The sequence below is a fragment of the Cyprinodon tularosa genome, unplaced genomic scaffold (genome assembly GCF_016077235.1).
Source record: "Cyprinodon tularosa strain WSP-4 unplaced genomic scaffold, ASM1607723v1 ctg581, whole genome shotgun sequence".
NCBI classification, from domain to species: domain Eukaryota; kingdom Metazoa; phylum Chordata; class Actinopteri; order Cyprinodontiformes; family Cyprinodontidae; genus Cyprinodon; species Cyprinodon tularosa.
In genome coordinates, this window is record NW_024039320.1 from 27,592 (window position 1) to 52,992 (window position 25,401).

Genomic DNA, 25,401 nt, shown 5'->3' on the forward strand with positions numbered 1-25,401 from the left:
AAGAAATTTCAGAAATTTGCTGCAAGAGGTGAGGCTAGAGCGCTAGCTTTGAGGCAAACAAAAACGGGTTAATTTAGTAATTTCTTTCTAAACGGTTGGGTTTAAATGCCACAAAGCAACACATTTGAAAGCTTTGGTTAAATCATGACAGTGATTTACACTGAAGTATAATAAAAAGGCGAAAGCAAGAAAGGTTGTTTGAGATTTTAAACAGCATTTAAAAAACACACTTAAACACATTATCAGGGATCTTAAATGTTTTAATAGATAAAATAATTAGATTTAAACATTACAGATGGAAGCTTTTAACAATCACAACAGGCTTCACAGAGAATACAAAAACACTTTATCCTCAGTTTCCTGTATTCTCATATCAAAAATAAACAGAAGAAAAGCAATTCCTCCTTCAGGGGTTTTAAGTTCATCAGTGAAAATACCAGAATAAAACTGGAATAATTCTAATTGGGCAATAGCTCATCTGTCTTAAACTTTTGCATACAATAATGTAAAAAAATATATATATGTTCATGAAGTGCAAAGGCTTTTTTCTGTATATACACACAAGATAGATACATTAAGGTTTATTTTCCTCACTCTCTTCTAATCAGGTTTTACTATAAGAAGTAGAAAAAAGTGCTTGGTCATTCAAGCTTAGTGTTTTTCATATCATTTGATTTAATCAGCTTGGCTGATAGGACCGAAACCTTTGTGTCAAAGTTAAACCTTTCAAGGAAATTAGCTAAAATTTCTTAGAATTACTGATAAAATAAATTTTTATTAAGGAGTTTATTACACAAATTACACTGTAGTTGGCTGTAGTACTCTTGTATAAATAAGTAACTGTTCTGCGTTTAAAACCACATCTGATCAAATGTAGGATTTAAGTCAGATAGCGCAGCAATAATCCAACCTCTGACAGACTACTGCAGACGGATTAAGGAATAAGCAGCAGGAACTTAAACACCTTTAAGGTTACTCAAGTTTATCACTTAGTTTTGATAAAGATAATCAAGTTATTGTAGCAATATTATCTAACAATGTCTCATTTTATGAATACTAATGCAGTGATGTTGACTTGGGTACGTGACGTTAGCTCACGTTTGGAAAACGGTTTTCTTCGAAGAGTGATTTTTCTCTCACCTCTCCTCTAAATGTTTGAAAATGTACAGAAGATCCAGATAATGTGCTGTGAATATAGTCTAACAGGCTGTGTCCAGTTAAAGCACAGAGGCCAGTAAACAGCCCTAACACAACCAAATATAAAAACAAAAAAAGACAGAAGTTAACTGTTCGTGTCAGCTGACAGATTTTATATTAAGGCTGGAAATCTGAACACAAAAAAAACAAAAGAAGTGTGCTCATTGGCTCAGAGCACAAAGCGCTGCCATCTCTGCCAGCTGTCAGTGACCGTTGATGATGCTCTGAGACGTGGATGCGGCTGATGATGGAGAGACTGGAGACGAGTTGGTGGTGCTGGTGAAGAAGTTGTCCTCTTTCAGTTTGCTGTTCTCTGGGAGATCCAGCATAACCTTGGCCTGCTCAATGTCACTGTTGATGGCTGCAATTAGGTCCTCTGATGGCACCGGTGAAAAGGCAGCAGAAGAAAAAAGGGAGTTGAATTATTTGGATTCTTCTACATAACTAGAGTAAAAATGTCTAAAGAAAACCTCTGAGTCAGATAAGCGTACCAAGTGAGGGATAGCTCTTCTCTGAGCGGATGTAGCCCACCATAACCACACTCAGCATCTCTCCATAGAAGTCTTCTTTAAACTTATGAATGATGTGCGTCTCCTAGAATCCAAAAAAATATAAAACATTTTGGTGACAAAATCTATGGAACTACTTCATCGTGTAAAGCTGTTTAGGGAAGTGCTCTCTGAGACTGCAATGCCTTCTCTGTGTGGTTAGTGGGAATAACAAACTAGAGGCCAAAAAAAACACTACTTGGCAATAAAGCCTATTCTTTTCAATGTAATAAAAAAGAAAAAGGCGTCTAAATAAACAAGAATGTGCATACCCAAGTTTTTAGTTTCTTTTCTTGTCCAGTTTTTAGTTTCTTATCCCCTCATTGATATTTTAATGCAAAACTGATCTTAGCAGTTTTTTAGTTCCCCATTAAACAAGCATAAAAATCTTAGCAAGAAGGTTCTTGGGAAACCCATCGTACAAACAGAAACCTAGTCCCTCTCCTTGGTGCACTTTGTCAGCCTTATGAAGGAAAACCCTCCTAACATGAGGATTATTTAAAATTACAAAGACAAACCACAGAATCTTCAGTACTTATGGGTAGCTTTTCATAATTTTGGCCACCGTAAAATATTTGACACCACCTTAAGTGCACAATGACCTCTTCCCTGCATGCTTTTCTGATATATTTTTTATCCATGTAACCGATGAGATCTACAGTAGGCCTTTATCCCCATTGTTACAGTCAGCTTTGCACCTACTCCTCCATCTTTTAAGGAAGATTTATTTTGTAATGCATCAGTCCTGCTGAATGCTTCTGTGAAAATGAAAATAAAACCTAGACATTTTTATTAATCGCTTAATCTCTCCCAGAAAAATAAATAAACAAAGAAAATAAACTTTACTAACTGTCCTCTAGCCTAAGTTTTTCATGTATCAATATTTATTATTATCTTTGTTTTGATGCAGAATAAAGCTTAACTTAAAAATCTGTTTTCTAATTAAAACAGTTTTTAAAGGCAACATATACACACACACACACACACATATATATATATATTAAATGTTTTATTTTCATTTGGTTTACTCTGAGAAATACTGTTCTAAATGGAATGGAACGGAGAAGTGAATTATACAACTGTGGATGGAGATATGTCTAATGACCACTGGAACGCCATCAGTTTAAAAAAGAAGAAATACCACATTCCATCTAGCAACTGCAAAACGGTTTTAAAGTGAGGGTGGTTTCTTTATGATCTTAACGTCTTGGATAAAAGCCAACCAAAGTTCTTCCTACCATGGATTTCTTTGTATTTTTGTAGTAAGGGTTCCAGCCGATGCTCATCACCATTTTGTAAACATCGCCATTCCCGACACAAGCCCAGCCATAATATATTCCTGTGCTAATATCTGCTGGAAGATTGTCCACCACCGAATCTGGGAAGTTGGCTGGAGATACGAGAGAAGGGACAGAGGGAGGGAAGAGGAATAAAAACAAAATAAAAGGCAGAGGTAAGCAAGCAGATTAACAATGTGGCTTATAAAAAGGTTGAATTTAGGCGTTTCTGCAGGGGAACAAGTATATTTCTAATTAAAACCAGAGTTAATCTAGAAAAGATGCTGTTTGCAAGTCTGTGTTATTTGGTTTGCTTTAGATCTATTGTGACCCAGCAGTGATAAAAAGCGTGCTTTACAAAGATATTCTACTATATTATGGAAAATAAGACAAGAGAAACCTCTGAGCTCAAGAAAAATAAATTGCAACTGTCTCTTGTTCTGCTCATTTTTGTTACTAAACAATTTAACATGCAGTGGTTACAAGTTTTTGAACCAACTTTTATAGCCTGACTTTATGGCTGTACATGTAGGCTGATAATAACTAATAAAGTATAATGAGAAAACTGAATCACTGACAAGAGTCATCGAATTTTGATCAGTGTGAAGTTAACTGAGTAAATAAGGCACCAGGATTTATCTGGAGAAGCTGGCTGCCCTGAATAACTTGCGTGTTACCGCTTTGGTTAAACTGACGCCCATCTTTACCAGAATATCTGTAAAATCCCTGCTTTATCTGCTTACTTGGTTTTGTGAAAACAGCCCTCAAATATCCCGAACATCATGTAGTAATATATGCCTTTAACAACAACAAAAATAGTCTTAAATACCTTGGGAAATATACAACTTGATGTTTTCAACTTCTATTGTGTTCAAAGCTACGGCCTCTGGATCCTTTAATTATTGTTCGATATTTGGGAACTTATGTTAAATCCTGTAAATGCTTTATTGTGTAAAGATGAATTTGTTCCTGTTTTCAGAGACTAGGGCAGTCCTAGAGAGAGCTAACTGGTATGAAGAAAAAAATTAAAACGTATCACAGAGAAGAAAAATAACTATTGTTAGAAAAAGAAAAAATGTTAAACTTATACAATGATCATGAAGAGCATTATCTATAAGGTGACCAGAGTTCTTCACTCTAATCTGGGGACATTTCCAGCTCATAGATAAAAATAAATATATTTTATGAAAATTAAAATAGGAAATGGGGATGGTGATGTTTTCATCCATTTTTACAAATTTATTTATATTTAAATATAACGTTAAATAAATAATAATAATAAACAGGTGTGAAATGCAGAAATGTTCCATTTCTTAAGATAAATAATATTAATCAATCAATAGTGTTTATTAGTGACATTCAGTGTTCTCTGTCTTCTTCCCTTGTGTGCAACAGAACATTGTGTTCAGAGACAGGAAAGTTTGCATTAATACAGTCTGTGGGAATTTTTTCATTCCAAAAAATTTAAATGAAACTTATATATATATATATATATATATATATACATACACAAATTGAAAAACATATATATTTTTTCCAACAAAATGATAACTATAAAATGAAATGGCTTCTAGTAGTTTCTACTGTATCCTGGACAGCTGGATGGGGTAGCCTCTAGCAGCCTGGATTTAAATCTGTGTCACTATTAAAAAAGTGATGTTCGATTGTTATTTTCAGATTAAATTACAACAATGAAATCATCTATAAATCTGGATCATTCTTATGAGCCGCTTGAAGCAGCCCCACCAAAAAGTTCTGTCCTTTAATAAATTTATAGTGAAATCTAACAGGAATATATTTTCACAATCCTTTTTTCTATTCACAGATACAGCTCTGCTTTTTTTTTTTTTTTTTGTTAAATAAACTGTTATTATTTTTGATAGGATGTAAATGTAAAGATGATATAGTCCTAGTTATCCCTGTTACAAAAATCCATAACAAAAAGAACATATTTGGGCAGAAGGTGGTTTTCCAGCTGCCGTCACCAGTTGATCTCCTCCCCAGTTGATCTGTCACACCTGTGACCTGTAACGTTTAACTTGTGTCTGAGATCTCTGCGTCACGTAAGCGTTGCAGATGATGTCACTGACCCCGTGACAGGGACCGCAGGAGAAGTCTCATGGTGCTTTTAGGTGCTGTGAGAAATAAAATGAATAAAAAGCACGGATTTATGTTTGAAATATGACGCTGACTTCTTTTTCTTCGTTTCTGAACCTGATGAAACGGGTTCCAATACGTGTGTATTGGAGAGATGAGTGGCTGTCTCTGAACCATTTTTAATAAAAGTTATTAGGTTTCCACATTGGTTATATCGCTGCACCGTGACGCCACCTCGTGGAGTGAAAATGAACTGGTTTGAGAGAACAGGTAATTGTAAATAAAGTTCTGTCAAGCTTCACTACAGTATACATCGCTAAATCAAGCAAATATGCACATGCTAATAAGTAAAAATATGATAAAATAGCTCCTTGTTTTGGCCGTTTTACACACCTTTACCAACATCATGCTTACAAAGCAGTATAATTAACAGTGCTGAAATGCATTTTATAATTACATAGACTGTAATAAAAGTAGCTTTGCATACTGCAGTTGGTTCTATTTCCCGTTCAGACTGTACTATAATAAAACCAGTACAATATTTCTTCTTCTGCTTATTCATTCATTCATTATTGTTTGAAATGTTTCAGTTGAGTTGTTGCCTCTGCATTTTCCCCCCAAAGCATGACTGGTTGCCAATACTACCCATTTACTTTGCGAAAATTAATGGGACTCATAATCTTAATTTGAGTCTTACATTGAATCTAATCTGACAGCTTAAAAAAATAAATTGACACATTGTCTTAAAGCCAGTCAATCCATCTAAAACTGTAGTCTGAGGTGGCTGATGACGAGGGTGCAATCATTTATATATATGTATATACATATGTATACATATATATGTAAATATATGTATATATAACTATATATGGAATAGAATAGAGTATCCCTTTACTGTCCCACAATGAGGAAATTCTGGTGTTACAACAGGAAACAAATGTAGATCACTTAAAAGTGTAATAGTGAGGAGTAAAAAAATAAACACATAAAAATACTGTACTGTTTTATAGCTGCTGGGAGGAAGGGTCTGTGATAACGCTTCCTGGAGCATGTAGGGTGCAGCAGTGTGTCACTGAAGGAGCTCTCCAGTTCTGCAACAGCTTCTTCCATGGTGTGGGAGACATTATCCAACAGAGATGTTATTTTTAGTAAGGATCCTTTTGGTTCCCACCTCCTGCACTGAGACCAGAGGGCATCCGATCACAGATCTGGCCTTCCTATATATACATATATATATATATATATATATATATATATATATATATATATATATATATATATATATATATATATATATATATATATATATATATATATATATATATATATATATATATGTATACATATACATAGATCGGTCGAGGCAAGGTCTGCTGTTTTATAAGTATGACTGTGTCTAAAGCATACAAGACAGGGGGTCCCAAGAACCTAAAGAGCTAGATGATACGGAGGAGGACTGGGAAAACGGTGATGCAGTTTGATTGGATAAAAAAGAGTTTTATTTTATTTTTTTATCTTAACTTAAGTATTTGGAAGAAGGATAACTATAATACCAATGCAATCCTTCCTTCCTTCCTTCCTTCCTTCCTTCCTTCCTTCCTTCCTTCCTTCCTTCCTTCCTTCCTTCCTTCCTTCCTTCCTTCCTTCCTTCCTTCCTTCCTTCCTTCCTTCCTTCCTTCCTTCCGAAGTAATGAAACCCAGGCTTTTATTTGCATCTGTCACTTCGCTGTGCAAAACTAGATTTTTCTTGTATTTTTCATTTATATGCAGTTGATTCTGTTCCCCATAGCATGAAAAAAGCTCAGAGGTTTGGTGCGTGTATCTTTTATGTTAGAGTTGGGTTTGGCCTGAACAAGTCTCCAGTCCATATAGGGCTATTTTGATGATGACGATTCGTATAAAGTCATGTCACATACTATCTAACTAACTATACAAAAAAAAAAAAAAAAAGATTTTTTGGCATTTAAGGAAGTGGTTAGATCATTGCGCTTGGGTTCCTCAGGTCACGAGCTCAACTCCCGCAGAGGGCCACGCACCCTGAGCAAGACCCTTATAACCTCACTCTGCTCCCTGGGCGCCGCACCCTGACAGCCCACCGCTCCCCAAAGGGATGGGTTAAATGCAAAAGTGAGTTTCTCCATTGTGAGATCAATAAAGTTCCTAAATGTAGGCCTAATATGTCCTTTAAAATTAAAAGCACTATACAAAAGAAAATGGACATATACATATTTCTGACTACTGCACCATTGTATGAACCACACACTTTTAGCAGCTTTCAATGATAGGCCTATACACAATGATGGCTGCTAGAGCTTGGAATCCTGAGGTTCTGGGTTCGAGCCCCACTCCCAGAGTCTGCCACTCTGGGTCCCTGAGCAACACCCTTAATCCCGGGGCGCGAAAGGATGGCAGCCCTCTGCTCCCCAAGGAAATGGGTTAAATGCAGAGGTCAATTTCTCTAATGGGACATCAATAAAGTTCAGTTATTATTATATGATTTAAACTGTTGCAGAGTCAACTTCAAACGATGATGCTCACAGGATAAACATGTTTTATTCCTCCTGTTAATCTGATCATTTTGGCACACTTTTAACCAGCGCTGTGTGATCACTAGAGGCACACTGCTTCTTCTCATTCTGCAAATAGGGAAGTGACAGAGATGGTGTGAGAAGCGCGCAGGTAAGAGGCACGTTTGTCTTTAGCGGATAATAAAAACAAAATAACAATTATAATATATTAGGTTTGATGATGATCTCTCTAAAAGATTTATGAAGGTAATGTCAAGATCTGAACTCTTGTCATTGCGCAAAAAGTTTTGGAGCATTTTTCATCCTTGCTCAGACTTTAAATAACTTTTATGATGCAAATAAATAGCTGTACTTTTCACGCCAATATTACATCATATAATGCTGCACATTTCTGTGGCATAAATCCAACGCTCACGCGTTTAGTTAGTTTGCCCCACGCCGGATTTGCTGTTAAAACTATTCTTTTTGGTTTAATCTCTTATTTATGAGAGATGATGTCGACATGTGGGAAACTGCCCCGTATTTAGAAACACAAGTATGCATCTAATTAAATTAAGGTTCAAGTCAGATGTTTACAAAAATATTTTCGCAAAAAAAAAAAGAAGAAAGAAATTAAAGAAAAAAAAATGTTGGCACAGTAGAAGAACGTTTAAGATGTGTCCGTTATTTATTTTTAAAGGAACTGTTGACCCTGAAACGACTGATTTAGGTAAAGTTAGAAAGGTATTCACAGATTCGGCTTTTCCGGATTAATAATCCAGGAACATTGCCTCTGGATTGTCCTCTATATGCGGAGATCACGGCTTTTCAAATGCGCAGGTCTTCAAATGAAAACACCACAAAAATAATATAATAGAGTATTTATTATAATCGCAATATGTGGCTGTAGGCGATATGGTCTCAAATCTACTACAGGATTGGAAAATAGGTTTATTCGAGGTATTTTGCACACCTGACTTTTGGAAAATGTATTGGGTTATAGGTCTATACAAATATTTTGTGTGTGTGTGATATTCTTTCCCCCCCCCTTTTTTTTCTTTTATTTGATTATATTTTTTCCCCTTCATTGGAATCAATAATACACTGGGATTAACTGCATACCGTAATGCCGTCAAACTTGCAGTGCACCGTAAGCACCTCATCCAACTGTTACTTTGGGAATGTTAAGAGTTTTCTATCCTAAACTACTGTAAACACCTGAATCAACCCCGATTATCGTTTTGGCCCCGAATGTGCACAGGGGCCCAATGGCCACAAGGACCCCTCTTTCCTGGGGTCCATCACATTCTCCTTTATTTTATATTATTTTGCAAAGCGAACCCACTGGACAAAACGCGCTACCTCTCTATGACGCCTGGAATTGAGCGGAAATGTACGAAGAACTGAAAGCAAATTGTCATCTGAGAATAAAATGAAAACTGTTTTACAATCAGAAAGAGGACGGAAAATTGTACGCATCTCTGAGTTTAACGGTCTAAAAGGGCAGAGTTGGATTATTTGTTGTAGTTTAGGGAAGCGAATAATTTAATCAAAAAGGAATTCATATTCATATAAGCATTTTCCCCCCCTGGTAAATGTGTTATTGGATTGAATGAAAGTTTAGCTAAAATCATTCTGAAGAAGTCTGGCGGATGCAGAGCGCTCGTTGTTGATCAAAAGTAGATTCTCCAATGATTTTTATAACCTTGGAGCTCAGTGCCACGGACAGACCCGATCATTATCTCCAGAGCTTCATCTCTAAGGGAAGCTGAAAGGGCTGCCATGCAGATATCAGCTCTTCTGCAAAAAGTTGGTTTTACCAAAAATTCTGATCAAATTAATATGTAATTTAATCTCCTGCTTTAGGCTACATGTAGTTTAGTCCCCTGCTTTAGATTACATGTAATTTAATCACCTGCTTTAGGCTACATGTAGTTTAATCCCCTGCTTTAGACTGCATGTAATTTAATCCCCTGCTTTAGGCTGTGGGTAGTTTAAGCCCCTGCTTTAGACTACATGTAGTTTGATCCCCTGCTTTAGGCAAGATGTATTTTAATCCCCTGCTTTAGGCAAGATGTGTTTTAATCCCCTGCTTTAGGCTACATGTTGTTTAATCCCCTGCTTTAGGCAAGATATATTTTAATCCACCTGCTTTAGACTACATGTAATTTAATCCCCTGCTTTAGGCTACATGTTTTTTAATCCCCTGCTTTAGGCTACATGCAATTTAATTCACTCCTTTAGGCAGGATGTATTTTAATCCCCTGCTTTAGGCAAGATGTGATTTAATCCCCTGCTTTAGGCTACATGTAGTTTAATCCCCTGCTTTAGACTACATGTAATTTAATCCCCTGCTTTAGGCTACATGTTTTTTAATCCCCTGCTTTAGGCTACATGCAATTTTATCCACTCCTTTAGGCAAGATGTAATTTAATCCCCTGCTTTAGGCTACATGTAGTTTAATCCCCTGCTTTAGACTACATGTAGTTTGATCCCCTGCTTTAGGCAAGATGTATTTTAATCCCCTGCTTTAGGTTACATGCAATTTAATCCACTCCTTTAGGCAGGGTGTATTTTAATCCCCTGCTTTAGGCTACATGTTGTTTAATCCCCTGCTATAGGCTACATGTTGTTTAATCCCCTGCTATAGGCTACATGTTTTTTAATCCACTCCTTTAGGCAGGATGTATTTTAATCCCCTGCTTTAGGCAAGATGTGATTTAATCCCCTGCTTTAGGCTACATGTAGTTTAATCCCCTGCTTTAGACTACATGTCATTTAATCCCCTGCTTTAGGCTACATGTTTTTTAATCCCCTGCTTTAGGGTACAGTACATGCAATTTAATCCACTCGTTTAGGCAGGATGTATTTTAATCCCCTGCTTAAGGCTTGATGCTGTTTAATCCCCTGCTTTAGGCTACATGTAATTTAATCCCCAGTTTTAGGCAAGATGTATTTAGTCTAAAAAATAATTTAGGTTCTGTATTTTGTTCCCAACTCTGCAAGTTTAAATGTGATTATAAGGGAGTTACGCAGAGGAGCTCCAAATTCCTAAATACAGGTTTATAATAGGATTTTATTTTGGATTTATTTTGAGATGGAAAACATTAAAAGCCTAAGAATAAAATGCTTAGGTTAAAAGATTAAGTAAAATAATTTGTATTTTATAATGAGTTATTGAATGTTCCCCTTTTGGACAATCATCAGTAATTTTGATTGATGGTACGACAAAATGCTCAAATGGGTATACAAGGAAAAAAAGGCTGGGAACCGCTGTTCTAGAAGATAACAGATTTCAGTTTTGTTAAGTTCTGCCATCAGAGTTGGCAGAGTGTTATCAATTTGAATCCACTGCAGCCTAACAGCTACGGTCTAAACTGAAAGGAATTTCAACACCATTCAGCGTTGCTTCACATTACAAATAATCAGCAGCTTCTTCAAGTCAAAAACAAACCTCTGGATTCATTTTACAATTACCGTACCAACCATGGCTGCCTCTCAGTGCTTTTATATTGTTATCTTCCTTTGGAAATGGTTGTAAGAAAAGTTTAGCAGCATCTTTGAAGAGAAAACTTAAAGCAAGATAGATAGTATCTTATTATTCTCCTTATGAATACAAAGCATGCAATAAAAACCTTGTCATTTAACAGCCCGGCCATTCCTGTGCACCAGGCAAACATTGGTTTGGACATGTTTAATTTGTGCTGGCAGAAAATAAAAGTGTCAAGGCTTTCTTTGAATAGCACTTTTCTTGGTTAACGGGTTAGTCCACAAAATGAACTTACTCTGCAATGAAGCAAATCAAACAGTGAAATGAAAGTAAGTTGAAATGGAAAAACGTTAACTACACATGGGCTCAGTTAAGTGAATTTGAATCAGGTTCATTAATTAATGGAAGTATTTTGTTACCGTTATGCAGGTAAAAAAGTCTTATCAGCTTTATGTTTCAGGTTTGAGAAATCACTTTATGGGTGGTAAGTAGTTGTGGATGAAGTATTCACTTTAGTACTTCTGTAAATATATTGATACTCTTGGTCAAATATTACTCAACTACAAGAAAAGCTGCTCGGTCAAAAATCTACATAAGTACTGAAATACTCATGTTTGAAAATATTTAAGTATTCAAAAGTACAAATTACATTTCCTAATATCAGTACATTTTTGTGTTATTTTTAGAATACCTTTACCGAACCTCATACCTTTCAGAAACCACCTGATTTATTGACATGTAGAACCATTCTGCGTTAAAATTCTACACCACCTGTAAAGATCTCCAGCAAAAGCAGATTTCAAAGCTAAGCTGAGCCAAAAGGAAGGAGTGACAACTATCAGCTTTCTAGAAAGGATATTGGAGTAGAAACTAAAATATTTGACTTTTAAGTGTAATGGAGTGAAAGTTATAAGTAAGTAAATAATCAAGTAAATGTACTCAATTACTTGAAACCACTGATGGTAAACTGCGAACATATGCGAAAGAAGTACAAAATCACATGTTTACATAAGTGCAACATAAATCTAAAAGCATGGTAAATACCTAAAATCTAGCCTAGTAAACTAGCCCCATCCGCCAGCGACCTAAATCTTTTTTGCCTGCGATTGGTCAACCCTCGATCAATGCCCAAGGCCCTAGAACATCACCACACAGAGATGTGTTCTGGATGCAAAGCAGGCAGGGTTTTGAGGGCGTGACGACAAAGCTGAACAACCCTGGAGAAAGCACAACAAGGAAGATGGCAACAACTATTGAACAGTTCTCATTTGACTCAGCTTTGGAAGGATTAGACTTGGGGTTTTCCTTGAAATGTGACCAGGAAGGTTGTTTACATCATGTAGATGCTCTCTTTGTCCATTTATTTGTGATGATCAGCCATCAGGGAGTTATAGCAGTCACTTTTGCAACAGTTCGTCTGAGGAGTTGAAGCAGGGTGGGACTTAAACTTTTCAATATTTCCCAGCCTATCATCCATTTTCTATGCCCTACCACATTCTCCTTTCAGTCCTTTTGGAGAGTTAGTTCCTGTCTTAAGCTGCTATTGTATGAAATACAGGGAGTAGTTAGGGCAAGTTGCTACTTCATAGCATGAAATGTTGTTTTTTATACAACCCTTCTTTTCCAGTAAAACTGGAACTAATTAGTTATGCACTTTTTATTTCCCTGGGTGGGAAATTAGTTATGCTTAAATTCTCTCTAAAGTTTTCATTTGGTTTTTGTTTGTCGTTTTACAGCCTGACCAGGGATTCGGCCCATAAGTCAGCCTTATAACAGTAGATCAAGGGCGACTGATGGGTGCAGTTATAAAAATTTAACATAAATCTATTCCGTTTAGATCACTTGATAATCTGTCTGTCAGCTTTCAAAAATAATTTAGACACTAGTCCCTATGAAAGAAATCAGTTTAAATGTACAATTATCATTAAATGGGTTATTAAACAATTTTTATGAAACAAAGTGTAGAGTCTTGTTAGATTTATGTGGCAACTGTCAAGATAACTAAGAGGCATTTGGCTGTTTACCAGACATAGCTATATAAAATGTTTTTAGATTTTAAACCCATGTTTTCACTTTGGAAAAAAGTATACTTATTTATAATTTTGTTTTTAGTAATAGTATAACATACACTGTACAGTTAAAATTTAAAACCAATATTAGAAACGGCACAGCTTCTATTGCTAGTTCAGCAGTATGGCGGCGGAGTGGTTAGGGCAATGTGCTTTGAAACCAGAGGTTCTGAGTTAAAGCCCCACTCCCACAGATTGCCACTCTGGGTCACTGAGCAAAGACCCTTAACCCCACACTGCTCCTTGGTGCCGCACGATGGCAGCCCACTGCTACAAAAGGGGATTAATAAAGAGTTCATTTTGTTGCTCAGTTCTTGTGACGGTGTAATGACAACGAAGTTTAATTCTATTCTAGTATAGCAGAGACGAAATAGTAGAATTCGTTCAGCATTCTATCTTTGTATAGTGTTTTCAGTTTGCAAAAATTTGACCTGCTAGAAAAAATTTAATCGTTAATTAATGAAAAGCGACACAGATTTTCTTGTTTTTTTTTTCTCTCTTCTCTGTTATTTTAATTTTACTCTTCTTTGTAAGAAGAGTTTTTCAAATTTGACACCATATCCTGTTTTATTGCTGCCTTAATTTTGCTTGTCTGCTGTACAGTCAGGTGAAGAGAATGAATTTAAGAAGATGATTTTTTTTACAATCAGACTATAATGTATGTATTGTCGAATGCAACTCTGTTATCAGTCCTGTAGGCTGTTAAACCGTAAACCTAATCTGGCCTCTGTGGCTGCCCCTTTAGTCAGAAATATGTTGGCCTGCAATAGATAAGAATATGCCCAAAATAATCTACAGGATCTGAATATCAGCTTTATTGAATCCAGTAAATGGTTTAGGTTACACATTTTACAGTACACTACAAAGAATGGTATTACGTGCTGTAAATATATTTATCAGTGAACACTGGTCACTTGTGAGTAAATTACATTTTATAATGTGATGCGCCTGAAGTCACAATCAATAATATTATGAGTAATCTTTTATTCCTTAACAGTCCTATCAGTAACAAGTAAATCTCTGAGAGGACCTTTTATCCTGTATTGTGTCCTGGTAGATGAGGAGTTATAAACCCAACTCCCCACCTCTAGATTGTCTAGTGTGTTGTCCACACTTTGCTTCATCTTCTGGCACAAGTTTACTCTGCATACCCAGAACCAAACATGGAGAAATAGCATTCAGTTCTTTATACTTAATAATCTTGAATAAGCTCTAAGAAAACAAGGATGCTGAGAACCTAAGCTGCTTTGAATCAAGGTTTAAAAGTAATTATAGTGGCCTTTGGCTTGGCTAATTAAACTATTGGATTATACACCTTGTATTTTAGTTTGGATATGCTTTATCTTTTCTCAGGTTTTGTTTATGTATTAAATTTAGATTTATCTTTTTACTGAATATGTGCTACTGGCCTCACCTTTTACACACAAAATAAGCTTAACGGCTTACAGGACTGATAACAAAGTTGCATTAGTGTGTTGTGCAACTTGAATGTATTTATAGCCCAACCCAGTAGGGGTGGTAAATATGTCATATAATCAGATCATATTCAGACTGTCATATATTGTTTATGAACACACGCGCTACCGGCTGTGTGTTAGATCCGTCATGGTTTGGTGGGGGTTTTTGAGGACCCAAATGCAGAGACCAGGAGGCTGAGGGGGAGTCTTTAATGAAGCAGAAATCCAAAATATATAAAATACAGAAAGCCAGGTTCTAGGTAACATCAGGGAAATCACACATAATGAGCCAGGGAAAGATGAGGAAGCAGCACAGACGAACTGCACAGGGAGAGTATATATGGGAGACAGAACAAAGACTGGACTGTGGATGGAAGCAACTAGAAGGAACCCAAGGGGAAAGGAAACAAACACAAAGGGGCAACTGAGAGTAACTCAAGAAATAGAAGAATAATCAAAAATATAACCAAAAACAACTAGAATAACACAAAATGCAAATAATCCAACAGACTAGAAAACACAGAAAGACAAGAATAAAAAGCATAATTGAAAACTCAAAAAGAAAACTTAAATAAAACCAAAAAGTGCTGAGTCATTACAAGAACAGCAAGTGAAAGTGTGAGTGGAGCTCAAATCATGCTCAGGTAACTCTGCACATATATGGAATAAATTCACTACAACTTCCATTCATAATATAAGAGTAATTAACAATAATCTTTCAGCTCCAAGTCAAACTTACTTCAGTTGAAAACACTTGACTGAAAACTAGTGAAACTCAACTAAACTAAGCTACTATGAACAGAGAAGAAGGAAAAACATGACATTTCGGCATGGATTTTATGTTTGAGGATCAAAGTTTATCTTGAAGAATTTGGTATGTAATCAAATTAGCTTTTAACTCATTTAGAGAAACTGAAATGTTTTCAAACAAATTCCCAATGCAAATCCAAGAGGTGATCAAAACAATAATTTGGCCAGATATTTTATTTAATAAGTTACTTAATCAGGAAACAAGAACCTTTAGGATTCCATTAAATGTCTTTTCGTCACAACTTGGTAATCAATGTAATGTGTAAATGATGAAACAGCAAATGATGACTAATTTGAGAAAAAACTTCTTACAAGAATCCGTCTTTATTTGGTGATTAACTAATAGATTCTACTTAAATGGGATTTTAGCAAAGATAAAAATATAAACTGCACATTTTCCAAAATGAAAAGAAGATTTGAAGACCTAAAAAGACCTAACTCTGTCTGCCCCAGTAAACAATCAGATATAGCGTTTTTATTACTGTACTGTCAATCTGCCATTGCAAAATGACTGAAAGGAGAACGTGGTAGGGCATAGAAAACGGATGACAGTCCCCCTGAAGGCGATTACACCTCGGAACGTCCCCTCCGGTTCTTTTCCTGGGAGCAAGCTACTTTGTATAATTATTTTTAACTCAAAACTGGGTAAAACTATATAAAAAGAGTTTATTCCATTTCGGATCAGAGAACAGTTACTGGACAGAGAAATTGCTTGGAGTCAGCACAGCTGTGCCATCCATACCCTGACCTTTGTGCCTCTTGCCTCTATGCCTCAGGATTACAGATAGCTCTTCTCTGTCAGTCTGGCTACAGTAAAGGATGTATCCTTAGCCTGTGTTTGTTCTACAGACAAAAAGACTGTCTTCATTAGATGGCCTCTGTATACACAATGGGATCCACCGTGTGAAGGAAGGCCGTCCACCCCATCTAATCTGGCTAGCAGATTACTAATACACATGACTAATAAAGAATAAACCTAACAGTGGAAAAATATTTCTACTCTGCTTCAACTCCTCAGACGACCTGTTGCAAAGGTAACTGCTATAACTCCCTGAGGGCTGATCATCACAAATAAATAGACAAAGAGTGCATTTACATGATGTAAACAACCTTATTTTTCCTGCAAATCGGTTTCATGCAAATCCAAGGACTTGATAGGTATCTCTATTCATCTTAGTCTCCACCCTTTGCATCAGGGTGACTATGTCTTCCGTCTTCACAGTAGTGTCTTCAGTAGGAGAGGTGAGTAGCCCAAATTATAATCTTGATCCAGTCATTAAAGGTAGAGTGATTATATTTAAAACTTTAATTTTCTCCTCTTTTATAGATAAACTCTCATAATTCCAGGCAATGTTGGGAATAATGCTGTTTTTCTTATTAAAAGTAGAGTAGTATGTTTCTACATATACATAGAGACGAGACACCATCTATGACAATTGGTTAACGTGTGTGTGTGTGTCGGTGTGTGTATGTGTGAACAAGAAAAAATTTGGTTGATGGTGAAACTCAGAAATGTTGATAAAATTCGGCTACTTTCTCTGAGTTAAGGGTTGAAGTGTGGGTGTAAAAATCCGATTGTTTCTTTGTGCGTGAGGTGTTCAAGAAAGTAGAGAGATGCTCCATTTAATGGAAAAGTTTCTGTTAGCAGGTCAAAGAATGGTCTTAAGACATTTTAAAGCTTGATTAGCGACAGTAAACTCATTTAGGAAATGCTGCACAAAGGCACATTGTTATTATGACGCTGGAAAAGGATATAGGAGCAGAAGGGAGATTAGGGTCATAACTGGACCACAAAGGTCATACATTTTTATGGGGGTCATAAATATAGCAGTTGACATAAGATGTCTACTTTATGTGGTATTTTAGAAATTTATCTTAGAAACATTAAACAATGGTACAATCCTGTATAGCTTTTCCCGACACCGGTGGTGATAACTTTGCTCTTGCTGTCTGTACATTGTAATACTGCAATTCTAAATTAACATTAGTTGGTGACATGATTCATTTGTTCCCTGCAGATTGTTTTCAAACATAAAAGCATCAAGCATGTCTTTAAATAGCACTTTTCTTGGAGTCCACATATAAGCAGTAATAGATTCCATGGCCACAATGACCTCTGCATTCAAAAAAACAAACAAAAAAAAGGTCCCAATTATCATTAACCCTTTATCCTTATCTTATTTTATTCTTAGATTTTATTTTACACTGTTTTCTTTAATGGGAAGGGTGTAATTTTACTGTGTCGGCTATAATTTGACCTACTTTAGTCTGTCTTATTATATTTTATTTAGCTCTATTGTACTTACAATCTTATTTTTCTCTATTCTGTAAACGGATGCACTGCAAGAAAATAATTTCCCACAAGGGATTAATATGATTATATGGCACACATTGAAATAATTTGAAAATCCAAATTTTAAGCCCAGAATGTTATTGGAGGACAGTTACTTTTGTAACACTCAACAATAATGTATTTTTGATTGCAAAATTAAGGCCAATGTACAAGAAATGCCGACTTGCCCTAATATATTAAGAAAAAAAAAATAATAAAAGTGCTTCAATAAGAAATTCATGACAAACACAGAGTGAAAAAAACACATTTTGTTACAACATCACCTTAGTGCTTTAACGCTGATACAAGCAGTTACATCTTTTACTTTTCGAACTTCTCTTATTAACTTTATTATCTTAACTTTTTAATTAGGTATTTAACTTTTTTAACTTAGCATTTTAGTTTAACTTATTGACTTTTTTCAACTTAATTTACAGTAGGTAATAAATCATTCAAGGCCTGGTCTAAGGGGTATGCACATCATTCAAAAACGGTAACTTTCACTATAAAGGATTAAATTTTCACAGTTAAAATGGAACAATAGATCCTTCAGAGGTAAAGTAAATATTTCAAAGAAGTATCTTTTTCATTTGCTCATAGCACTTTTCTTGGTTAAACTGAATCCATAAAAGGAATTAATTACAGTGAAATGAAGAAAATTGAACATTATTAAGACGAAAGTAAGTTGAAATGGACAAAAATGAACTCCACAGTGGCTCAGTTAAATGAAACTGATTCAACAGATTCCATATTTTTTCTAATTATGATGTCAATTTAACGCAGCTAAAAATGTCTAAACAGCTTTGGTTTTTCAGGTTTCAGTAAATCACTTTATGGTTGTAAGTTAGTTGTAAACATGTGCAAAGTTAAAATACATCGATGTTCACATCAATGAAACCTAAAAATAAACCTATATTAACTAAATAACTAAAATACACCACGAGACAACTTACTTTAGTATCCTTGGCATTAAATACTTCAAGGGGACAGTGGATCAAGGACATACCCTATAAAATCGGATTAGTGTTTTAATGTCTAAGTTCAAAGTTTTAGTATAGTGTGTTTTATGTACCGTAACTTGTTTTTCAGTACAAAAGAGGTATAAGGAGTTAGAAAAGTGGATAAAATATGTTCAGATTCAGCTGTGTTAATTATTGAATTCACTTGGCTTTATTTAAACATGTTTCCACTTGTCTGATACAGAACTGTGGAAAGCTGTGGTAATTGTTCTCTCGGAAAATTACAGCTCTACCTCTTCTCATCACTCTAAAGAAATGCATCAATATAAAATTTTATACCTACACTTTTGCTGAAAGGACAATATAAACAGCAGAGCAAACAATGCGTTTTATTGCCAGGAAAAGTGACTAGGAGGTGTAAAGTCAACCCTTAGTGCCAATAAAGCATCATCATCTCCATTACAAAAGATTATCGACATTTTAAAAAGTTATGCGTATTATAAGTATTATACGTATCATACACAAAAAATACTTGCAGAAAATATTACGCACCCTTAGAAGAAGATGTGTCACATAAATGTGCAATAACCCTATATAATAATCCTACTGAAAATAAAATGTGGACATACTGTATATACTGTAAATGTCCCATGCACCTTTTTCTTTCCTTGGCACCTTTTTCTTCTCCTTTGACTATTTGAGTTGATGTAAAGAGTAAATTTCTCCACCGTGAGAAAAAAAATAAAGTCAATAAATCAATCAATAAGTGTAGTCAATCAGGCCAAGAAATCGTCTGATCTTAAGTTTGATAGTTGATAGGATGTGTGCGTTAGGATTATTTTAATTGATGATGTGTAAGTCTGTTAAACACTAATATCTGCCTGTTGTGTCAAAACTAATGTTTTCCTAAGTAGTTTAATTAGGACAGTCCCTCTGTCAGGATAAAAAGTCCTTTTAGTATGTATTTGGCAAAGATTTGGGAACGGAATAAGAGCGGTGTCCTTGTCTAAAATAAGGCTGGAGCCATGCATGTGTCCTGCTGATGATATGGCAGACTGGAGTTGTATAAAATGCTTCTCTAACTTTGAATTGTGGCCACTTCATGAGAAGTGAGCCCGGTTGGTAAGCACTACCTTCTGTAACTCAAAGCAACTTCTCTGATCTGAATAAGCTTAAAATGTCTGTCAAAATCTGTTGTCCATTCTCATGGTTTTTAAATTACACATACAACATTAAGCGTTATTTTAAGAGTTTGTCCCGAATGATCTCTTCGCAGGAAAAGAACTGAAGAGAGAAAGCTTCAAGGTGTAAACACAAAGCTTTCCATTACAAGTGTCTGTTCCTTAAAAAAAATTCAAGTTTTACTAAAGATGTTGTGATTTTATCGATCTTAAGTTTATCTTCAACAGGTGGCACTATAAACTCTATATAACTCTGCCGGTTTCCTTGCAGGAGTCTTCCTTTTGAAACCATGCCGCTGTGCAAAAAAAGCTCAAGGCAACTGCTGTTGAAGCTCAGCATTGCGCTGGGATCTGTATGGATGCTTTTTCTGGTCCTTCAGCCGGACATATCCCCTACCTCTGAGCTGGTTCAGAGTAACAACTGGTTGGTGTACAGGGATTATGATTTTGGCCCAGAGAGAGTGTGCGACTGCTCAGCAATCAGACGGGGACAGTGGGAGGCACTAAAGCAAGCAAAATTATTAAGCATCACAAGAGACTTTCGGAAGAGTATCCAGGTCCCTGATGAGTATTACATTAATGAAACCCGGGACTGCAGGTGTGTTGCTTTAATCCACAGTGCCTTGCAGAAATAATCACAACCCTCTAACTTTCACCGCTGGGTCAGTTTACAACCACAATCATACATTTATTTAGTTAGGGTTTTATGTGAAGGACCGACACAATCTGCTTGAAAAGCAAGTTTATCTACACCCTTTTATGGCTTTTGAGAACAGAACAATTTATATCGAGAAAAGGTTGGGCTCTTTAGGGGACTTCCAAAAGCAACAGATTGGAGATGATTTTATTTAATGGTGTCAGAAAACTTGCTTGTTTTCAAGCTTATATATATAAATATTTGATTGTGTTGAACTTAACTCAAATGCACCATTTTGCTTTTATCTCTATCACAAAAAAAGAAATAAAATCTATGATAAAATGCATTATGGCTTGTGGTTGTTAGGTAATAAAATGTGAAAAGTTATATATCAATAATATTGCAAGGCACTGTATCTATTTAAGTAGATAAATAGTTTGAATGATACTTACCAACATACAACAATGTTACAGGAATTACAAAACAAGGAGGAAATACATTACATTTCCTTTAAGCAAAGAAGAGGAAGAGTTTCCTCTGGCTTACTCCATCGTTGTTCATCACAAGGTAAAAACATTTTAACATCTATATGAAAGTGCATTTTAGATTAAAACACTTAATATTTGGTTTGAATAAATGTCTTCTGTATCAGATTTTACTTTGGAATCACCCATCCTCACATATATTTATGTTTTTTAGAAACAAATATCTATACTCTGAATTCTTTTTTTACACAATGCAGGTGCAGAACTTTGAAAGACTGCTCCGAGCCATCTATGCACCTCAGAATTTTTATTGTGTTCATGTGGACAACAAATCCCAGCCCTCCATAAAAGCAGCCATTGAGGGAATTGTTTCCTGTTTCCCTAATGTTTTCATGGTTAGTCAGCCTGTGACTGTGGTCTATGCTGCTTGGCCAAGGGTCCAAGCAGACATTAACTGCATGGCTGACCTGTATAAAGTCAGTGCAGAGTGGAAATACTTCATCAACCTTTGCGGGCAGGACTTCCCTCTGAAAACCAACTTGGAAATGGTAAGGGTGCTGCGCTCGCTGAAGGGCGCCAACAGCATGGAGTCAGAAAACATGCCTGAGGGGAAGAAGTGGAGGGTGTCAAATGCTCATGAAATTGTTAATGGAGAAATCAAGGTAAATTTAAGAACAAATGTTTGTGTTGAAGCTGGCATTAATTATCTTTCTTGTCACATTTTTATTTTTTTTCATTTGTTTTTTTTTTTTAGTCAACAGGAAAGTCAAAGAGTCCACCACCCTTCAACCTGCAGATTAAATCAGGAAATGCCTACATTGTGGTAACTCGGGGCTACGTCCGCAGTGTTTTGAAAGACACCAGAGTAAAAACTCTTATTGAGTGGAGCAAAGACACCTATAGTCCTGATGAGTTTCTGTGGGCGACCATTCAGCGAATGGCTGGCGTACCGGGGTCATCGAGACCCCACTCCAAGTATGATCAGACGGACATTAATTCCATTGCAAGGCTGGTGAAGTGGGCGTATCATGAGGGATCAGAGCATTCAGCTGTATATCCTGAGTGTCATGGCAACCATGTAAGAGCCGTATGTGTATATGGAGCTGGGGACCTACAGTGGTTACTAGAGAACCACCACCTCTTTGCAAACAAGTTTGACACATACAGCGATCCCATTCCAGTGTACTGCTTAGAGAAACATCTCAGGCAGAAAGCTCTGATAGAATCAGAAATTGAAGATACCTTTTTGTTTACATAGACCACATACAAAATAAGTGCTGAAGGTACTTACCTGTGTCCCACTGTAATACTCCTCTCCCTGCTTGTCAAAACTGATCATGTATCAAATCATTTTATCCACATTAATAAAGGAATCTATTAGATAATTTTTGTTTAAGATCAGATTGATGGATTTTTAATATACCTTGGCAGGAGGTCCCTAGATTAATCCCCTTGGTAAAGGTCTTAAATACTTATCAAAATTGATACTTTTTGGTTTAGTTGAGCCAATTAGTGTTCAGGCTATTAACCCTTAAAGATTTGAAAATAACAGGTTGGGGGATATGAATGATTTACTAAATTCCTGATGTTTGTGATTTGGCCTAGAATTCTTGACATGCTGAAGTGGGACAACACACCTGGTGTGGCAGACAGAGATTATGGACAACTTACTCTCTGATCTCAGATTTTTAACAAAAGGCACAACAAACCCCATATTTGAATTGCAATGACCATGTTTTGATTTTCATTTCATAGGAAACAGGAGCACCGCTGTCCAGTGACCATTGTTTGAAAGAAGACATATGCTCAACAGTTCGTTAGACTAGGCTAAATGGGTAAAATATTTTAGAAGATGGAAAATTCTGTCCTTGTATATGAATATGTGCTTCTTTTTTTTTTCTATTCCAAGAAACAACAAAAGAAATCCACCTAAAAGATTCAGCTAGTCAATAAGCTTTCTTTTAGACTTAAACAACTTTTAAAGTAATTTTGTATACACAGTGTATAAAAAAAGAAATTTAATTTTGAACAGCTCTCGAGACATTTTCATTTCAGCAGTAATTATGGTACAACGGTACTATTAAGGTACGGTGTATTTTACTAAGGTAAACATCCAAAACCCTTTTGTTTGATCAACAACTATTTACTGTCACAAACTCCCTTCGCAATGAAATTAAAATAGTTCCTTTAATTAATAGAAATATTTCAAGTTTAATTTATTGCAAAAAAAGCAAAACAAATAGTCAAATATTAAAAGAAGGAAATCTGTTTTTTATTTTTAAATTGAATTCCTAATTTTCTTTTCATAAAATTTTATTTTTCTGCCATGCAACACTTTCAGCAAAACCCAGTAAACTGAAGGTTCTGGAGCGGCCATTTAAGTCCACATTTCAACATATCACGGAGAAACTTTTAGGGGGAACATTGATGCAGCCAAGCCCATTTATTTAATAGTTTTTTTTTTTTACGAAAAAGAACAGGAAGTTTTGTGATCAAAGAAAATGATTTCCTTTGTCCATAGCTCACCAGACTAAGCTCCCATTCATCTTCAAGTGGTAATACATGTTAACCTTTCGTCGGGGTCAAGGAAGTTTTATAATATCCATCATCGTATGTATGAAAAGCTTAAACAAAATTGTTTTATAATACCCTGCTTCACCCAGCCTTTAAGAATGGACAAATATGTTGCATAACTTCTACTCTCTGAAGAAGGGCAAAAAAAAAAAAGAGATTAAGATATTATATACTATCAACATTACAAGAAAACTTAAGAAGGGGGATGAGTTTCCTGCACTAAAATTGATTTTGCCTGATTTCATATTATAGAAAAAACGTCAATGCCTTCCGATAGTCACAATAATTTTCAAACCTCGACAATGTGGCAGAAATTTTAAAAAAGGGTTAAGAAAAACCCACAGCGAGATATAGCAAAAGTATTTATTAGCCACTATTTAATTTGCTCCTCTTGCCATTGGTAATTTGAAAATGATACATCATTTAGATAATTTTAAACAAATAAAAACACTGCCTTTTTCCTATTGTGTTTGCTATAATCAGCAACTATAAATATATTCAGGTTCATTATTTTAAAATATATAATGTCAAAAAGAATTGCAAATACAATAATCAATGATCTAAGGTAAGTTTGAACATTCAAAAAGACTTGGTGCTCAAAACACAAATATAGAGAAGCAAAAGACTGCTGGTTGGGAGGAAAGGCATTTAATGATGTGCACAATCGTATGACCTCTACAACAAATGAATAGAAAGAGTTAGCTACATATTAACATGTACAAGTAAAAGCACACATGACTCAACCTCCACTGTGGTTGCTAGTTTGTATAGCGTAAAATGAAAACACTTTCTGTCGCACATTAGTGTTTGAATTATGCACACATTTCACATTTACCATAGCAGTGGCACCAGTTGTGAAGCCCCGTCCCCTTTGGTTTCCAAGAAAACATGCAACATATTTGAAACAAGGAAAAAAAAAATCGAATTTGTTGTTCTCAGAGGCTTTTGTTTCGCAACACTCATTTTTGCAGACTCAAGTGTCATTGGCAGGTTTTCACAGTGACCGGGTGGTGTTGGATGAACGGCTCTGTTAATAAGTGTTCATTTACAGGTGGGCACTGAAAAAAAAAAAGTTAAATTCTCACTCAACACAACCTCTCTGTTATGAAGGCAACCAGTCTTGACTTTCATATCAAGCAAGTGCTGATTACACTGCTAATAAAATAACACCAATTTACTGTTTTATCCACAAGCTGATCAACTGAAATTAGAAAAAAAAAGGTTAAATGTCTCCTTAGAGAGCTACATCAGCACAACATCAAAGCATATTAAGTCTGAATTCCAATCGTGGCGTCAGAAACTACACAAGAGTATAAAAACTGTATTGTATAGCTGTAAACATGTGAATTGTATTTAAATTAACTGAAAAAGATGGTGAACACAGGTGATTTGTAAACAGTACAAAGTCCCTCCCTTTCAGCACAGTGACAGTCTCAGCCATCTAGGTAGGCTACCAGACAACCCTCTCCCAAAACTGAGCGTGCTCAGAAGCTCTCCATAAAGAGGATGTTACGTTGTTATTCTGGCACACTCCTTTCTAAATCGCACTTAGTTGTTCTGCAACAGCCATGTGCTGTACTCCTCATGCTGCAAGCTTTTATACTCCAACATGCTGTGGCAGACGGTACAGCAAAATGCAGGGAGAAAAGAGGCAGCGTCCAAGTGTCTTCTCACACTGTGGATTTCCCTTTGTCCACTCTGCAGGAAACAGAGGACAAGAAAGAACTGAATTTACTGCAAGGAAATTATTTGCTTTAAACGGTGAGACAAAGGATCAAGTA

The 25,401-nt window shown here is 35.8% G+C and overlaps 3 protein-coding genes across 5 annotated transcripts in view; 1 reads left to right on the forward strand and 2 right to left on the reverse strand.

The window, feature by feature from the left end:
- Window positions 1–242: 242 nt before the first annotated feature.
- On the reverse strand, window positions 243–3,187 carry LOC119797399 (riboflavin kinase-like; the record flags this gene model as incomplete). Its single annotated transcript, XM_038306470.1, has 3 exons — window positions 243–1,573; window positions 1,689–1,791; window positions 2,984–3,187. Coding segments are annotated over 3 exons (480 nt in total), but the record flags the coding sequence as incomplete, so codon positions are not given.
- Window positions 2,922–22,447, forward strand: LOC119797394 (beta-1,3-galactosyl-O-glycosyl-glycoprotein beta-1,6-N-acetylglucosaminyltransferase-like). 2 transcript variants are annotated; one of them, XM_038306463.1, is made up of 5 exons: window positions 2,922–3,198; window positions 20,196–20,522; window positions 21,035–21,128; window positions 21,304–21,708; window positions 21,801–22,447. In XM_038306463.1, the coding sequence occupies exons 2-5, from the start codon at window positions 20,215–20,217 to the stop codon at window positions 22,302–22,304; spliced, it is 1,311 nt and encodes a 436-aa protein (XP_038162391.1). In that variant the 5' UTR covers window positions 2,922–3,198; window positions 20,196–20,214; the 3' UTR covers window positions 22,305–22,447. The 2 variants fall into 2 exon arrangements, with proteins under 2 accessions (XP_038162391.1, XP_038162392.1); XM_038306464.1 differs by lacking the exon at window positions 2,922–3,198 and adding an exon at window positions 7,778–7,798.
- A 1,805-nt stretch (window positions 22,448–24,252) lies between these two features.
- The window catches only part of LOC119797393, a 52,345-nt gene continuing 51,196 nt past the window's right edge, over window positions 24,253–25,401 (reverse strand). For both annotated transcript variants that reach the window (XM_038306461.1, XM_038306462.1), the window contains one exon: window positions 24,253–25,318. In XM_038306461.1, the coding sequence (XP_038162389.1) occupies window positions 25,291–25,318 (28 nt within the window). In that variant the 3' untranslated portion in view covers window positions 24,253–25,290. The remainder of the gene's footprint in view (window positions 25,319–25,401) is intronic.